Here is a 13,115-nt window from a genome sequence, read left to right as displayed (position 1 = left end):
TAAAAATAAGCATACAGAGAGAGTGGTGACAAATAGAGGAGATCTTATAAAAAGGTTTGGTAGGTCATCATGGCTTGATTGCCTATGTGTCCTATAGTCCTCAAAGTGTGTCTGGTTATTATTAGTTACAAAAAGGTGTTTTTTAAGTACACCTAGAAACCCAGCCCCTGTTTCTAACTGCAAAGGAAAGAAATGCAATTTTCTTTTAATTATTTCACTATATTTTTCAGCTCTTTTGCCATGAACTATGAAAACTCTAAATCAGTTTTTGATTTGTTTTATGGCAGCTCCAGAGATAGCTTTATTACTTCCAATTCACTTATCTCTAAAACTTCTTGGTAAATGACATATGTTATCAATTTTTCTAGGTTAGCAATGTTGAATGGGATAAATAGCAAATTAAGCAAACACTGTGCAATATTATGTCTTAACTATTTTAATTATATGTATCATGTTCATAATAACAAAAATAAACAACATTAGCAATAAAATAATAATTTATTGTAGGTGATATTACACATAGAGTGACCATCACAATATTACAAGCATCTGTCATAAAGTATCTTAAAAGTTAAGATAATCTTCTTCTGGAGACAGAGACTTACACAAAAGATGGAGGGAATTATTGGTTGAAAAATATGACTGCACTTTTTAGTCATTAACAATACAAAATAATTTTTATATGATGGCTAAGAAGGACCACAATGTGTCCTTTTTCTAATTTCATATTCTGTCAGAAGCAAATAAGATGAATGGGGTAATTGTCACATGGCTTAATGAAGCAACATTGTTGGTCCCATGGACAATAAAGGCATGGTCATGTAATGGGGAGGAGATAAGGAATAAAAATATAATAAACATTGCTCAGGGATGTCTGCAATTTTTGAAGTTGTTTGCTCATATCCTCAAAACCTTCTTGTCTGTGCCTTTATCTTTTCTGTTTCAAGGTATTCTTTTCACTAATCAAGGGTCAAGGTTTTTCTGCTACCTGTCTGGAAGTTGAGCTGCAACAACAGAATAAAAAGAAACTTGGGAGTTAAAAGTTGTAGTGAAAGAAAAAAACTATTTTTATCCTCAGGCTACCTTACATTATTTAATAGAAATATTAGATATCATGATCCTTGAAAGCTTCAAACCCATCCCCCAAAAAACTATGGTCACCTTATAATCATAAGTATAATAACATCTCTTAAAATACTAAAATGGAACCACAGTAGTGTTCATTTTGTAACCTAGCCATCTGCTAACATTAGGTTAACACAATATTTACTACAGTTGACACCTTTAATTATATTTCATTTCCAATATATAAAAAACTAAGTTTTTTATTATAGGCTCTGATTCTTTTTCACTTGGTAACTGTGTGATTACAAAAAGGTTACTTGGCTATATAACGTAGCCTTTATCTGTAAAATAAGGATTAAAAGGAAAATTATGTAATTTCATAGAGTTGTTGAGAAGCTTAAATGAACAACTACATGTAAAACTCAAGAATGCATGTCAAATAGTAAGTAATACTAAATGTTGGTTATGAAATGGCTGCCTGAAGATTTACATGAAAGTTTATTTTTATGTGTTTTCTAATTTCACTACTGATGTATTACTAATCTTTTGTTATGTCATATCATATTACATTTGTAAACTACATTCAAGAGTAGTATAAAGTCATGAAAATTATCATACTGAGAATTGAATTTTCTGGACCTTTTCCTTAAAACTCTCATAATTAGCAATCTTATTCTGATTCAGAGCCTTTTGCAACTATCTAGAAATGGTCTTTACAGGGCCTAGAATAAATTTTGGTTTTCCTCATTATCTATTTGTATGTAGTCAGGTAAGATTAACTATGCTTCTTGGCTGTGGTCAGTGTCCATTTGTGGTATAATATTTATGTGATGAAATAAAATGGTGCTGGTGCTTGTTTCTTCTATTATTTCCACTTCATTTGCTGCTTGGTTGGCCATCTTTTTATTTAGGTTTTTCCAAAATAGTAAGTATGAACAAACAGATTGTTCTTAAGTTCTTATTAAAAAATCAGTTATTAAAAAAACAGAAAAATCAGTTATTTGTAATAAAAATCATCTTCTTATTAAAATCACCATAAAAGCTCAGATGGTTATGGTCCTCAAAGTAATCCCAAAGCAGAAAAAGATATCAGTCATGTGTGTGTGTGTGTGTGTGTGTGTGTGTGTGTGTGTGTTTGTATAGGTTCTCTGTGAAAGGGTAAAAATGAGGTGGTAGTGGATATATTAGGAGATAAACTTTCAAAAGTAAGCAATCAGGGAATACCCTTAGCTTGACAACTTGATTACTTTCTAGATGGGGCTAGTATATTAGGGTGTTAGAGTGACCTCAGAATGGGAAAAACAGAAGCTGGTGGTGAATAAGTGAGCATTTGTTAATACAGGGTGCTTATTCTTGGTATTTGAAACTTTGAAAAGTCTGTAGTTTTGTGTGTGTGCGTGTGCATGTATGTGATGAGATAGGGGCAGGTCAGGAAGTACAAAGGATGGCATAGAAGAATTATTTTTCTTTTACAAATGGACTTGGACCAGCCAGAACATATTAAGATTTAATAATATGATAAAAAGTGAAGATCACTGCAATCATGTTTATAATTCCACAATATAACATTATTTTCTTTGTCTTCACCACCAATATGATCCTCTCTTGCTGCTACCTTCTTATCCACATTCTTCATTTTATTGAGGGACTCTATTACACTGGGTCAGCAGTTTTTATCCCATAAACATTCCACTTAATGAATCCAGGTATCTTTAGAAGTGGATTGGTTGACATCACTCATGAGAGATAAAAACTGAAATTTCATACCTTACTTAATCATTTCATATTTGTTGTATTTGATACTTAATACATCCAAACTCAGACTTAAAAATTTTGGAAAATGTAGTTTACTAATTGTCCCTCAAGTAGATGATGAAATAAATTCAGACACAACTGCCTCAGTTTTTTTCAAACCTGGAAAACATGGGAGACAGATCCTACAAGCTGTTGAATGCACCGTATCTGCACTGGTGTCATTGTAGCAAACATTTCTGAGATTTGAAAATCTAATGAAATCCTTTTGAGAACAAAATGTCTCTTTAGTCGATTATTGAAGATTTGTGATGTTGAGTGATAAAGTTCTCCTCAGTCTCCACCAATTTTTGGACTCAAGTTGATTTGGTCTATTTTTCTCTATCTGCCCAGATAAGATTCATCGTTGATCCTGTGGTTACATTTAAGGGGGCTGGGCCAAATACCCTTGAGGCATCAGGGAAAATATATAATTTTGAAACTCCTACAGAAAGAAGGTCATTGGAACAGATTTTCTGCAATAGAGGCAGTAATAAAGCTGACTTTACTTTGAGCTTGCGGTAACTGGTTTTCCTTTGGGTTGCTCACCTGGGTCATTGTAAATTTGTGGTTGGCTCAGAAAACTACACATGGTGTAGATATAAGAAGAAGGCTGAATTCAGTCTGAGAATTTGATCTTTTAATAAACCAACAGTTGTTTTTTTCCCAAACTATTCAGAGAGCAATGGGCAGTTCACCTTGTTAGCAAGAGGAACTTTTTGATTTGTTCAATATTTAGTTACATTCAATTTGAGATCTTTTACTAATTCATTCCAAAAGGAGATTCCAACTCATATCACTGTATTTCAATTAAACACTTTTAGGACCCTATCTTATCTAACAACAAATCTAGCAATAGAACACCATGGAACCACTTCATTATTATAAAGAAATATGATCAAATTGATATATAAAGGAGTGACTTTATGGAAAGGCTTGGTGCATAGATGATCTCAGTAAAGCAGTTTAACAATGAACAGACCTTAAGTAAGTTGACAGTATATTTGGAAAGTAGATGGTTTATTGTATCTTAGATTGAAAATCCCCAGAAAACATGTCTCCCACTGTAACGAAACACAGCATATCCCTAAAAAGCTAGAAAGAGAAAAACTGTTTATCTATTTGTATCCATATTTAATTAAGAAACTACAAGGCAGGACATCACTGATTATCTGGAGTATGCGGGTATTATATAGCTAAATATGCCTAAAAGTTGGGTTTAACTAAGATTTATTTCAATGAATATTAAGCAGAAGAGTTAAAACTATTCATGTATTTTAATGGCTTTATGATCAGAAAGGAAATGATACACTGGGTAGACCATTTGAGATGAAAATATGAAAACTTCTGGTCACTTCAGTTAATCCATTTTGATGACATTATACTACAAATTTAGCCCCTCCTGAACCAAGACTTATCTGTAGACTTCCTCAAATATATAAGATATTTATAAACAAAAGCATTTTTGTTGGTTAATTTTGGAACAATTATTAGAGGTACTAATTTAAGGGAACTTTGGTGTAAAAAGCATAACACATTTGGTTGATATGTTCAGGCATCTGTCATTAAGAAGATCTATATAACTCTATATTTATAAAACTCTGGTTATAATGGACTATACTATATGAAAATTTTCTTCAGTATCACTACTGGATCATCTTTGTTTTTTTAAGAAATCTACCACAAATCATAGATGACCACTTCTTTGAATGGCCCTAATCCAATTTTTTTTAAGTACATTGGAATATGTCATGTACTTCAACTAATTAAATCCTTGAGCAATTTTTTATAAATAAAAGCTATTTTCAAAGTTTAAGAAAAGTAGGATATTATTTTTATCTATTTTATATTGAATCATATTGTTTCTTCAGAATTGTAAATAACTTCTTGATAACTTATTAAATGGTATCAGGCTTTTAGTAATATAGTTCTAAAACCAGTAATGGAAGTCAATGTTAACCCTTACAAAGAGGAAGATAATTTCAGGAGTTATGGTCTTGTTTGGTTATTTCTGAAAAGTGCAACACAGTATAATAATTAATACACACATATTTCCAACTACGCCAATACATTGATGACATGTGATATAAACAACCAAAATGATACCTAATCATTCTATAAATGAGTGAAATGTCATTTTATTTGTCTTCACATAGTTTCTCTCCTTAAATAGGCATCTGTTTTCCTATTAGGATAAGTAGGCTAAAAACACTTTAAAGGACACTATGTTTTTACTTTGCATATTTTTGAGCCTTCTACACTGTTTAATTACTAAGTGCCTATTGAAATAATGAATGAATAGGATACAAATGGCTTGACTTCATATTCCGATGTTAAGTTGGTTGGTTGGTTCATTTGTGGTTAGTAGAAAAGTTTTATTCCTTTTAAAGTGAGCTTCTCTCCTTAAATTTTTTTTTCTCTCCTTAAATTTTTTAATGGGGAAAGTATCTTGTTATCCCTATTGTAGTTATTTGTGATGGAAATATGGACAAGGATGTAATAAACCAGGAAAATGTGGAAATACCAAAGCTCTGAGAGAAGGTAATCATCCATTCTTCTGGAAGAATGCTTTGTTTGTGTACTCTCCATTTGAAAAGTTTGATTGTTTTGGGAGAACAGAAATGCACTACTTTACAGGATTTTTTCATCTAAAATTAACATATGTTTTATATACCCAAACTTAGGAAACATAGTTCTTATTTTTTTTTTTTTTTTTTTTTTTTTTTTGAAACATAGTTCTTATATACCAGAATTCAAACTGCAAAGTGTTCCTTAACTAGTAAGCTAAAATTTATGATAATGTATTTTCATTCATCCAAAAACACCAAATCCAATACAAAAACATATCATATTTTAAGTTTTCATACTATTGCAAAAGTTCATTTGTATAAAACAACTGGGGAAAACGTCTCTTTTTTTCTAATGTTAAGGCTTGTATCTTAGCAATGGTATTTTTATTACTTATAATTGGATATTACCCTTAAATTTACATATGGTGGAGCTATAAAACTATATTAGGTGTTTATAACTGTTTCCAGAGAGGTGGTTCTCTTGGGAAAATCATGAAATTGTTCTCTATTAAAGTAAAAGCATTAGAGAGATACCAATTTTGTACTTTCATTTTGATTATAAGATTATATGCCTTATTTTAAAAGGTACACATCAATTATACATTCTAGTAAAAAAATAACTTTGTCAAGATGCATATTTATCCACACAGATACTACAATCCAAATGGAATGTGTTTACCATGTCTAATGAAGAATAACAAGACTAAAATTCAATATTAATTATTCAACTTAATTATGTCTCAATGACAGTATGCTGGTAAAGCTTCATCAAAATGAATATTACTTGCTGCTGCCAAAAATAGTCTTCCAAGCACTTAGAAATTTTAGTTTGTGCATGCAATTCAGAGTGCTAGAAGAAACACTTGATAAAGACTAATTAAAAATACAATTTTACTCATTTTCAGGAGAAATAAGAAAATGTAAATTTTAAGGCAAAAGTAGAAAGAGTTTAGGGTTCTTTGTTCCTTACTATTAGGTCACCAAACAAATTAAAATTCTATTTATTTAAATCAGAAATTAGAATATAATGGCTATAGCTGTTTTTGCCAGCTTCCTTATAAAATGGGAGTTTTGGAGATAGTAATTTCAAATGTCTTAATTCATTGGATTTGAGGCTTGTTTAACTTTACTCTCTCTGCAAATAGATGGAAGAAACCAACACTTGGCCATTGTACCTTTGATGGAGGTAGTAAATGAGCCAGCCATGGTGCAATAAATGCCATTTTTCTATTTATCAGCTGTATGGCAGATGAATCTTTCAAATGGAAAACCTTGTTGCAAGCTGCTGGGGTCAAAAAAGAAGTAATACTGGACATCTTGTCTCTTCTCTTCCATGGTTTGCATATTCAAGTAAATTTTTACAAAGAAGTTATTTGGTCCTGTTCAGTGACCTAACACTCTGAATTATAAGAAATGGAGAAGATATTTAAAGTCTACATTTATATAAACTTACCTTAAAAAATTGATTCACAGCACCTGATGATAGAGCAAACTTCACAACATTTGGTGGTTCAGCTTCTATTATAATGTCAAAACTAGGGAGTGGAATATTTGAATTGGAGTAAAAGTTTAAGTTGGTAGGATCCTTGGTACCAATGGGATTCTGGACCCTGAAGAAATCTTTTATAAAGCCAGATTCCTTGGCATCAAGGACATCCTTGGATTCAGTGATATGCTTAAGGCTAGCAGAATCCACAGAGCCAGCAAAGTCATTGAGGCTGGCACCAAATTTGTGGTTATCAAAAACTGTGGAGTTTATACCAAGCTTAGATGGGTCAGAAAATTCAGAGGTGGTCAAATTTTCAGGAGTGGAAGTATATTTTGTGCTAGCAGCAAAAGTGGGGGAGTTACCATGAACAATTTTAGCAATGTAGGAACTGGTACTGATTTCCAATTCAGGCTCAGAGAGATTGTTAATATTTACGGTATTAGAATTATATAAATTATGGATATTTGTGGCATCATAATTGGGGTTGGATACAAAGTTGGATACAAAGACATGAGTTAACCTAGGGTCATAGTTAGTGCCTGATTTACATCTGGTGCCAGCAGTATAGCTAGGGCTAATAGCACCACTACAACTAGTTGTATAACTAGTGTCAGTGACATTGACAGTGGTAACTGTAGAGCTGGGTCTGACAGCATAACTGTTTCTGGCATTATAGTTGGACTTGAATAGAAGGCTAGAGCCTATTGCATGGGTAAATCTTGAGATACAGTCAAGATCTGAGTCACAGTTAGGGACAGCTCCATAATTGTGGTCAGTAACAATGGTGGGTTTTGTATCACACTTGGAGTCAGCATACTTGTTAGAACTAACAGCAATATTGTGGCTTATAGCATTACTAGGCCTGACATTATAGTTAGAGTCAGAGTCTATTTTAAGGCCAGGAACATTGTTATTGGGGCTGAGACTATTGTTGTTGGAAGCAGGACAACTGATGTTGGGGCCAGAACCATTGTTGATGGGCTCTGGGATGTTGGGGCCTGATCTGAAATTTTGGGGGTCAGGGCCATTGTTTTGGAGACCAGATCTATTGATTTTAGAGCCAAGTCTATTTTTGGGGCCAGCACCATTATTGGAATCAGAAGAGTAGTCCAGGCAAGTTCCATTTTGGAGCTCAGAGGTGTAGTTTGTATTAGTGCCATTGTTGGAGTTAGCAGTACAGTCCTGATCAACACCACTGTCTAGGCCAGAGGTATTGTCTGAATTATTGGTGTGTTCTTCCCCATCAGAATCAGCGCTATATTTGGAGTTAGCATCATTGTTATTGGCATTATCAATGTTAGAGTCAGGTTTGCCGTTGGAGTCAGTTCCATTGTTAGAACCACCATCACTATTGGAATCAGCTCCATTTGGAGGGTCAGCACCACCACTAGGATCAGATCCATTGTTTGTTTCTGCATCATTTCCAGCATTGCTATCTTTGGGATCACTGTCATCAGGGTCAGACTTATCTTTGGGATCTTTCTTATCTTTGGTGTTGTTGTCATCCTCAGAGTCTGTTTCATCTTCAGAATCCTTTTCATCTTCAGAGTCTGTCTCATCTTCATGGTCTATCTCATCTTTGAGAAGAAGCTTCTCTTTGGCATTGGCCTTATCTTTGAGATTTCTAGCACTGATCAATTTAGTTTCACTGTCAGGATTGGCCTCATTTTCAAGTTTAGCAGTAAGGTTAAACTTGCCTTCATTTTCAAGGCTAGCAGTAAGGTTAAACTTGCCTTCATTTTCAAGGCCAGGAACATTGCTGGTGTTGATATCATTGTTTGAGCCAGGGGTACAATGGTGGCCCGTCGTATTTTGAGGATTCATGGGAAAGGTACTGGTAACAGTAGAGCCTATGAGACTTTGAAGAGCTGAGCAACTTTCACAATGTAAATAAGAAGTTGAGCCCAAGGAATACTTAGAATCCTCTCGGTGTAAAGGACAGTGGATGCCCACAGGATGCTTAGGATCCAGGGATCGTGATAAAGGGCTATTCCGAGAAGTCTTATGATGTCTAACAGATTTGGGGCTCAGAGAATATTTAGAATCCAAGGGAATTTGGAGATGTAAACTAGAGTCAGGGTCTGAATCATCATCAGAATTTACAAGACATTTATGAAAGGGAGAATTATTGATTTCCATGGAACATTTGGAACATATAGGAGCTCCAGCATCCAAAGAATATGTGATATTTCTCTGAGTCTTGGGGTGTGCAGTAGGCCAAGGGCTCATGGATATAGGATGGCAGGCAGGTGTTAAGACTTCAGAGGTATAATCCTCAGCCTTTAGAAGAGGAATAGGATTCATTTGAGACTGGGAACTCTGAAAACTTTGTGAGAATCTATAGTCCCTGCAACGAATTTTACATATGGAAATTTTGTGCCTGGTATTTCTGTGATACTTATTATCCATGAATGTGTTTGGGTTTGGAGAAAGGCTGTGACTGTGCTTTTCCTTTAACTTTTTCTGTGATTTTTGATTGTCACTGAGCCTTGGAGATACCTCTTTAAATCTTACAATCTTGTCATCACTCAGATATCTTACAAGTTGAATTCTGGAAACTGGTAGAAAAAGAAGAATAAAACATGAACAAGAATAATGAAAAAAATCACAAAGTTTTACTTTGACATTCACATTACAAAACAAATCTATGCAAAGGAAAAAAATACCATTTTCCTTCAAAAGATTATTGTTATTTGATATTTCAAAAGGAGGTCATGTTCCTAATTCTTTGCTCAAGAAGGTGTCCTCTTGAGCTTATTAAGATATAAAAAATGAAATATGGTCATTTAACTTATATTTCTATGCTGTTAAGATTCAAAGAGCTTATTCTTTAGGAGATAGCTTATTGATGGGAATTCACTGGCATTATGTGGCCAAAATAAAACTTGCTTAACAAAGTTTGGCTACCAGAGATCTATATTATTTTTTTTTCATTTTGCTTCTAGAAATACTAGCAATTTATTATTTCCTGGAATGTAATACCTATAATTTATACAATCTCCATGTTTAGAGACAAAAAAATTCTTTGGCTTGACATGTCAGGTAAATAGGCAGAAATAAAACAAAAATAAAAAATGACTTAATTTTAAAAACAGAAGACCCCCTTCTATCATTTCCTCAAGGTCCTAAGGACATTTTTCTTACATTTTAGCACCAAACACAAAATCACACTTGAGAAAGAGTCAAAGAATGCTGGGTGGTAGTTTCCACTTAGAGATTGATACTGACTTTTTAGAGAGAAGGAGATATGTCTTTTCATAAAATTTCCTTTAAGGACATATAGAATCCTTAAGATAATTTTTAATTGCATATGAATAATCTTTAGGAATTTATAAAAGAAAAACTTTACATTCTGAAAAGTATTCAATAAGGTATGCTATCTGTGACAATGAAGTTTTTTTTTTTACTATATAGCCCTCACAGATTTATAAGAAAGGAGCTCATATTCTTATAAATATATAAAGTCATTATGTTGCTTTTGATAACATGATAGCATTTAGTGGTGTACACATAATGCAAAAGACATGAGATCTTGATAGCGTTTACCTTATTTTTATAGCAAATACTAGAAAGACAACTATAAATTTTCTATCCCAAGCCAAGTGTCAGTAAATATTGAAAGGTGATAACTATTATTTTTAATGGCTCTGGTCTTCAATAGCATCATGTATCATATATTTTATTTATACAGTGCTATTATTATCATTAGTGACAAAGACTAAAGCCTGACAGAAACAAAAGGATGATGTAATTTGACTGTTTGTTAAACTCACTCACATTCAAGATAATAATGGAATATACTAAAACAGTTACAAACAATCTGGCTATAAAACAAATGGGAAGTTTATAGGCATTCAAGGTATACAAGGTTCTTAAACTAAATAAAAAGATAACACTTTGAAAAAAGTCATATCAGGAATAAGAGTAGTATCACCAAATTGATTAAAATCTTATCATGTGGTCAGGAGTAAGGCACAACACTAAGAGTGAAATGAAAATCAGATAGTAGTACTAGCTGTTGCACAGAGATAGAGAACTTAAATTATAACCAAGATGTTTTTTTTTTAATTTCAAGTTTGTATTTAAATTCTAGTTAGTTAACATATAGTGTAATATTGGTGTCAGGAGTAGAATTAAGCAATTCATCACTTCCATTTAACATCCAGTGCTCAACAAAACAAGTGCCTTCTTTAATACACATCACCCATTTAGCCCATCCCCCTACCCACCTCCCCTCCCTCAACCCTCAGTTTGTTCTCTATAGTTAAGAGTCTCTTATGATTTGCCTCCCTCTCTTTTCCCCCCCTTCCCCTAAGTTCACCTAATCCGTTTCTTAAATTCAAAATATGAGAGAAATCACTTGGTAAAAAAATTATAAACAAGAAAGTATCTCTCACTTAATAAGCCTGAAGATGTATCTCTGATTTCCAAAAGCAAATAGATATATTCGTATAGAGTTTCTATATGAGCATCTATAATCATCCATTTATTTCTACATGATTATCTGTACTTACACTTTCAGTGTGGCTACAGCACAGAATGCATAAGGTATATGGTGGAGATCTCTATCAGAAATAATCTAGTTTTTTTCTGGGACTGACTGAGCAGAGCATAGATACTGGAGCAGGTAGCAGATAACCTAGCCATCACTCTTTGCTGTCTGTCACAATAGATTCAAGCCTCTGTGATGGCTTTTCTGGGACAAAGGAGAGTAGGGAACTGAGTCAAGTGAAGATGGCTGATAACCACCAAGCTGATAAACTCTAGCCTCTGTGTGCACAAGTATGATGGCTTTTTGAGGCTAGAACGGTGCTATAAGACAAAATGATGGAAAGTAAGGTATCTGAGGAAAAGACAAAAAAACAAATGCTGGATCATGAAGAGAGGCTTTGAAAAAAACAGGGATACCTTAAAATGCAATAATATTTGAATAATAGGGGTCACAGAAGATGAAGAAAGAGAGGGGTAGAAAGTTTATATGAACAAATGATAGCTGAGAACTTCCCAAATTCGGTGAAGGGAATAAGCATTCAAGTCCAGGAGGCATAGAGAACGCCTCTCATAGTCATTAAAAATAGGTCAACAACCCACATAATAGTGAAGCTTGCAAATTTCAGAGATAAAGAGAAAATCCTGAAAACAGTTTGAGATAAGAGGTCCTTAACCTATAAGGGTAGAAACAAGGCTGGCAGCAGACCTATCCACGGAGACCTGGCAAGCCAGAAAGGACTGGCATGATATATTCAAGGTGCTAAATGAGAAACATATGCAGCCAAAAATATGTTATCCAGAATAGAAGGAGAGATAAAGAGCTTCCAGGACAAATAGAAATGAAAAGAATTGGTGATCACTAAATCACTACGGCAAGAAATATTAAAGGGGATCCTTTGTGTGAAGAGAGAGCCCAAATGTAACAAAGACCAGAAAGGAACAGAGACAATCTACAGAAGCAGTGACTTTACAGGTAACACAGTGGCATTAAATTCATATCTTTCAATATCAGTCTTAATGCAAATGGACTAAATGCTCCAATCAAAAAGCACAGTGTATCAGATTGGATAAAAAATAAGACCTATCCATATGTTGTCTACAAGAGATTCGTTTAAGCCCCAAAGACCTCTCCAGATTGAAAGTGAGGGAGTGGAGTCTCCTTTATCATGCTAATGGAAATTAAAAGAAAGCAGGGGTAGCAATCCTTATATCAGACAAAGTAGATCTTAAATCAAAGACTGTACTAAGAGATGAAGAGGGATACTACATCATACTTAAATGGTCTATCCAACAAGACCTAACAACTGTAAATATTTATGCCCCTGACATGGGAGCAACCAATTATATAAAAACATTGATAACAAAATTAAAGAACAGCATTGATAATAATACAATAACACTAGGGGACTTTAACACCCCACTCACAGCAATGGATAGATAATTTATCTAAAATATCAATGAGGAAAGAAGGGCTTTCAATGACACACTGCACCAGATAGACTTAGCAGATATATTCAGAGCATTTCATCCTAAAGCAGAATACCCATTTTTCTCAAGTGCACATGGAACATTCTCCAGAACAGATGACATACTGTGTCACAAATCAGCTTTTAACTGATGCCAAAAGATAGGGATTATTCCCTGCATATTTACAGACATTGCTTTAAAACTTGGTGAAAGGGAATAAAGGGGAAAGGAGAGAAAATGAG

General features: G+C 33.8%; 1 protein-coding gene across 3 annotated transcripts in view; it reads right to left on the bottom strand.

Annotated features, from left to right (window-relative positions):
• Nucleotides 1-479: 479 nt before the first annotated feature.
• LOC112649496 (uncharacterized) overlaps nt 480-13,115 on the bottom strand; it is a 290,778-nt gene continuing 278,142 nt past the window's right edge. Inside the window, exons 13-15 of one of the 3 annotated variants that reach the window (XM_025431847.2) lie at nt 6,880-9,473; nt 3,839-3,951; nt 480-1,004 (exon numbers count right to left, since the gene is read on the bottom strand). In XM_025431847.2, coding sequence (XP_025287632.1) covers nt 3,877-3,951; nt 6,880-9,473 — 2,669 coding nt within the window. In that variant the 3' untranslated portion in view covers nt 480-1,004; nt 3,839-3,876. The remainder of the gene's footprint in view (nt 1,005-3,838; nt 3,952-6,879; nt 9,474-13,115) is intronic. The other 2 variants (XM_025431846.2, XM_025431848.2) reach the window with 2 other exon arrangements.

This window comes from Canis lupus, chromosome X, assembly GCF_003254725.2.
Source record: "Canis lupus dingo isolate Sandy chromosome X, ASM325472v2, whole genome shotgun sequence".
NCBI lineage: Eukaryota > Metazoa > Chordata > Mammalia > Carnivora > Canidae > Canis > Canis lupus.
Note: the sequence above shows the minus strand (reverse complement) of the source record. Positions and strands in the feature narration are given on the sequence as shown.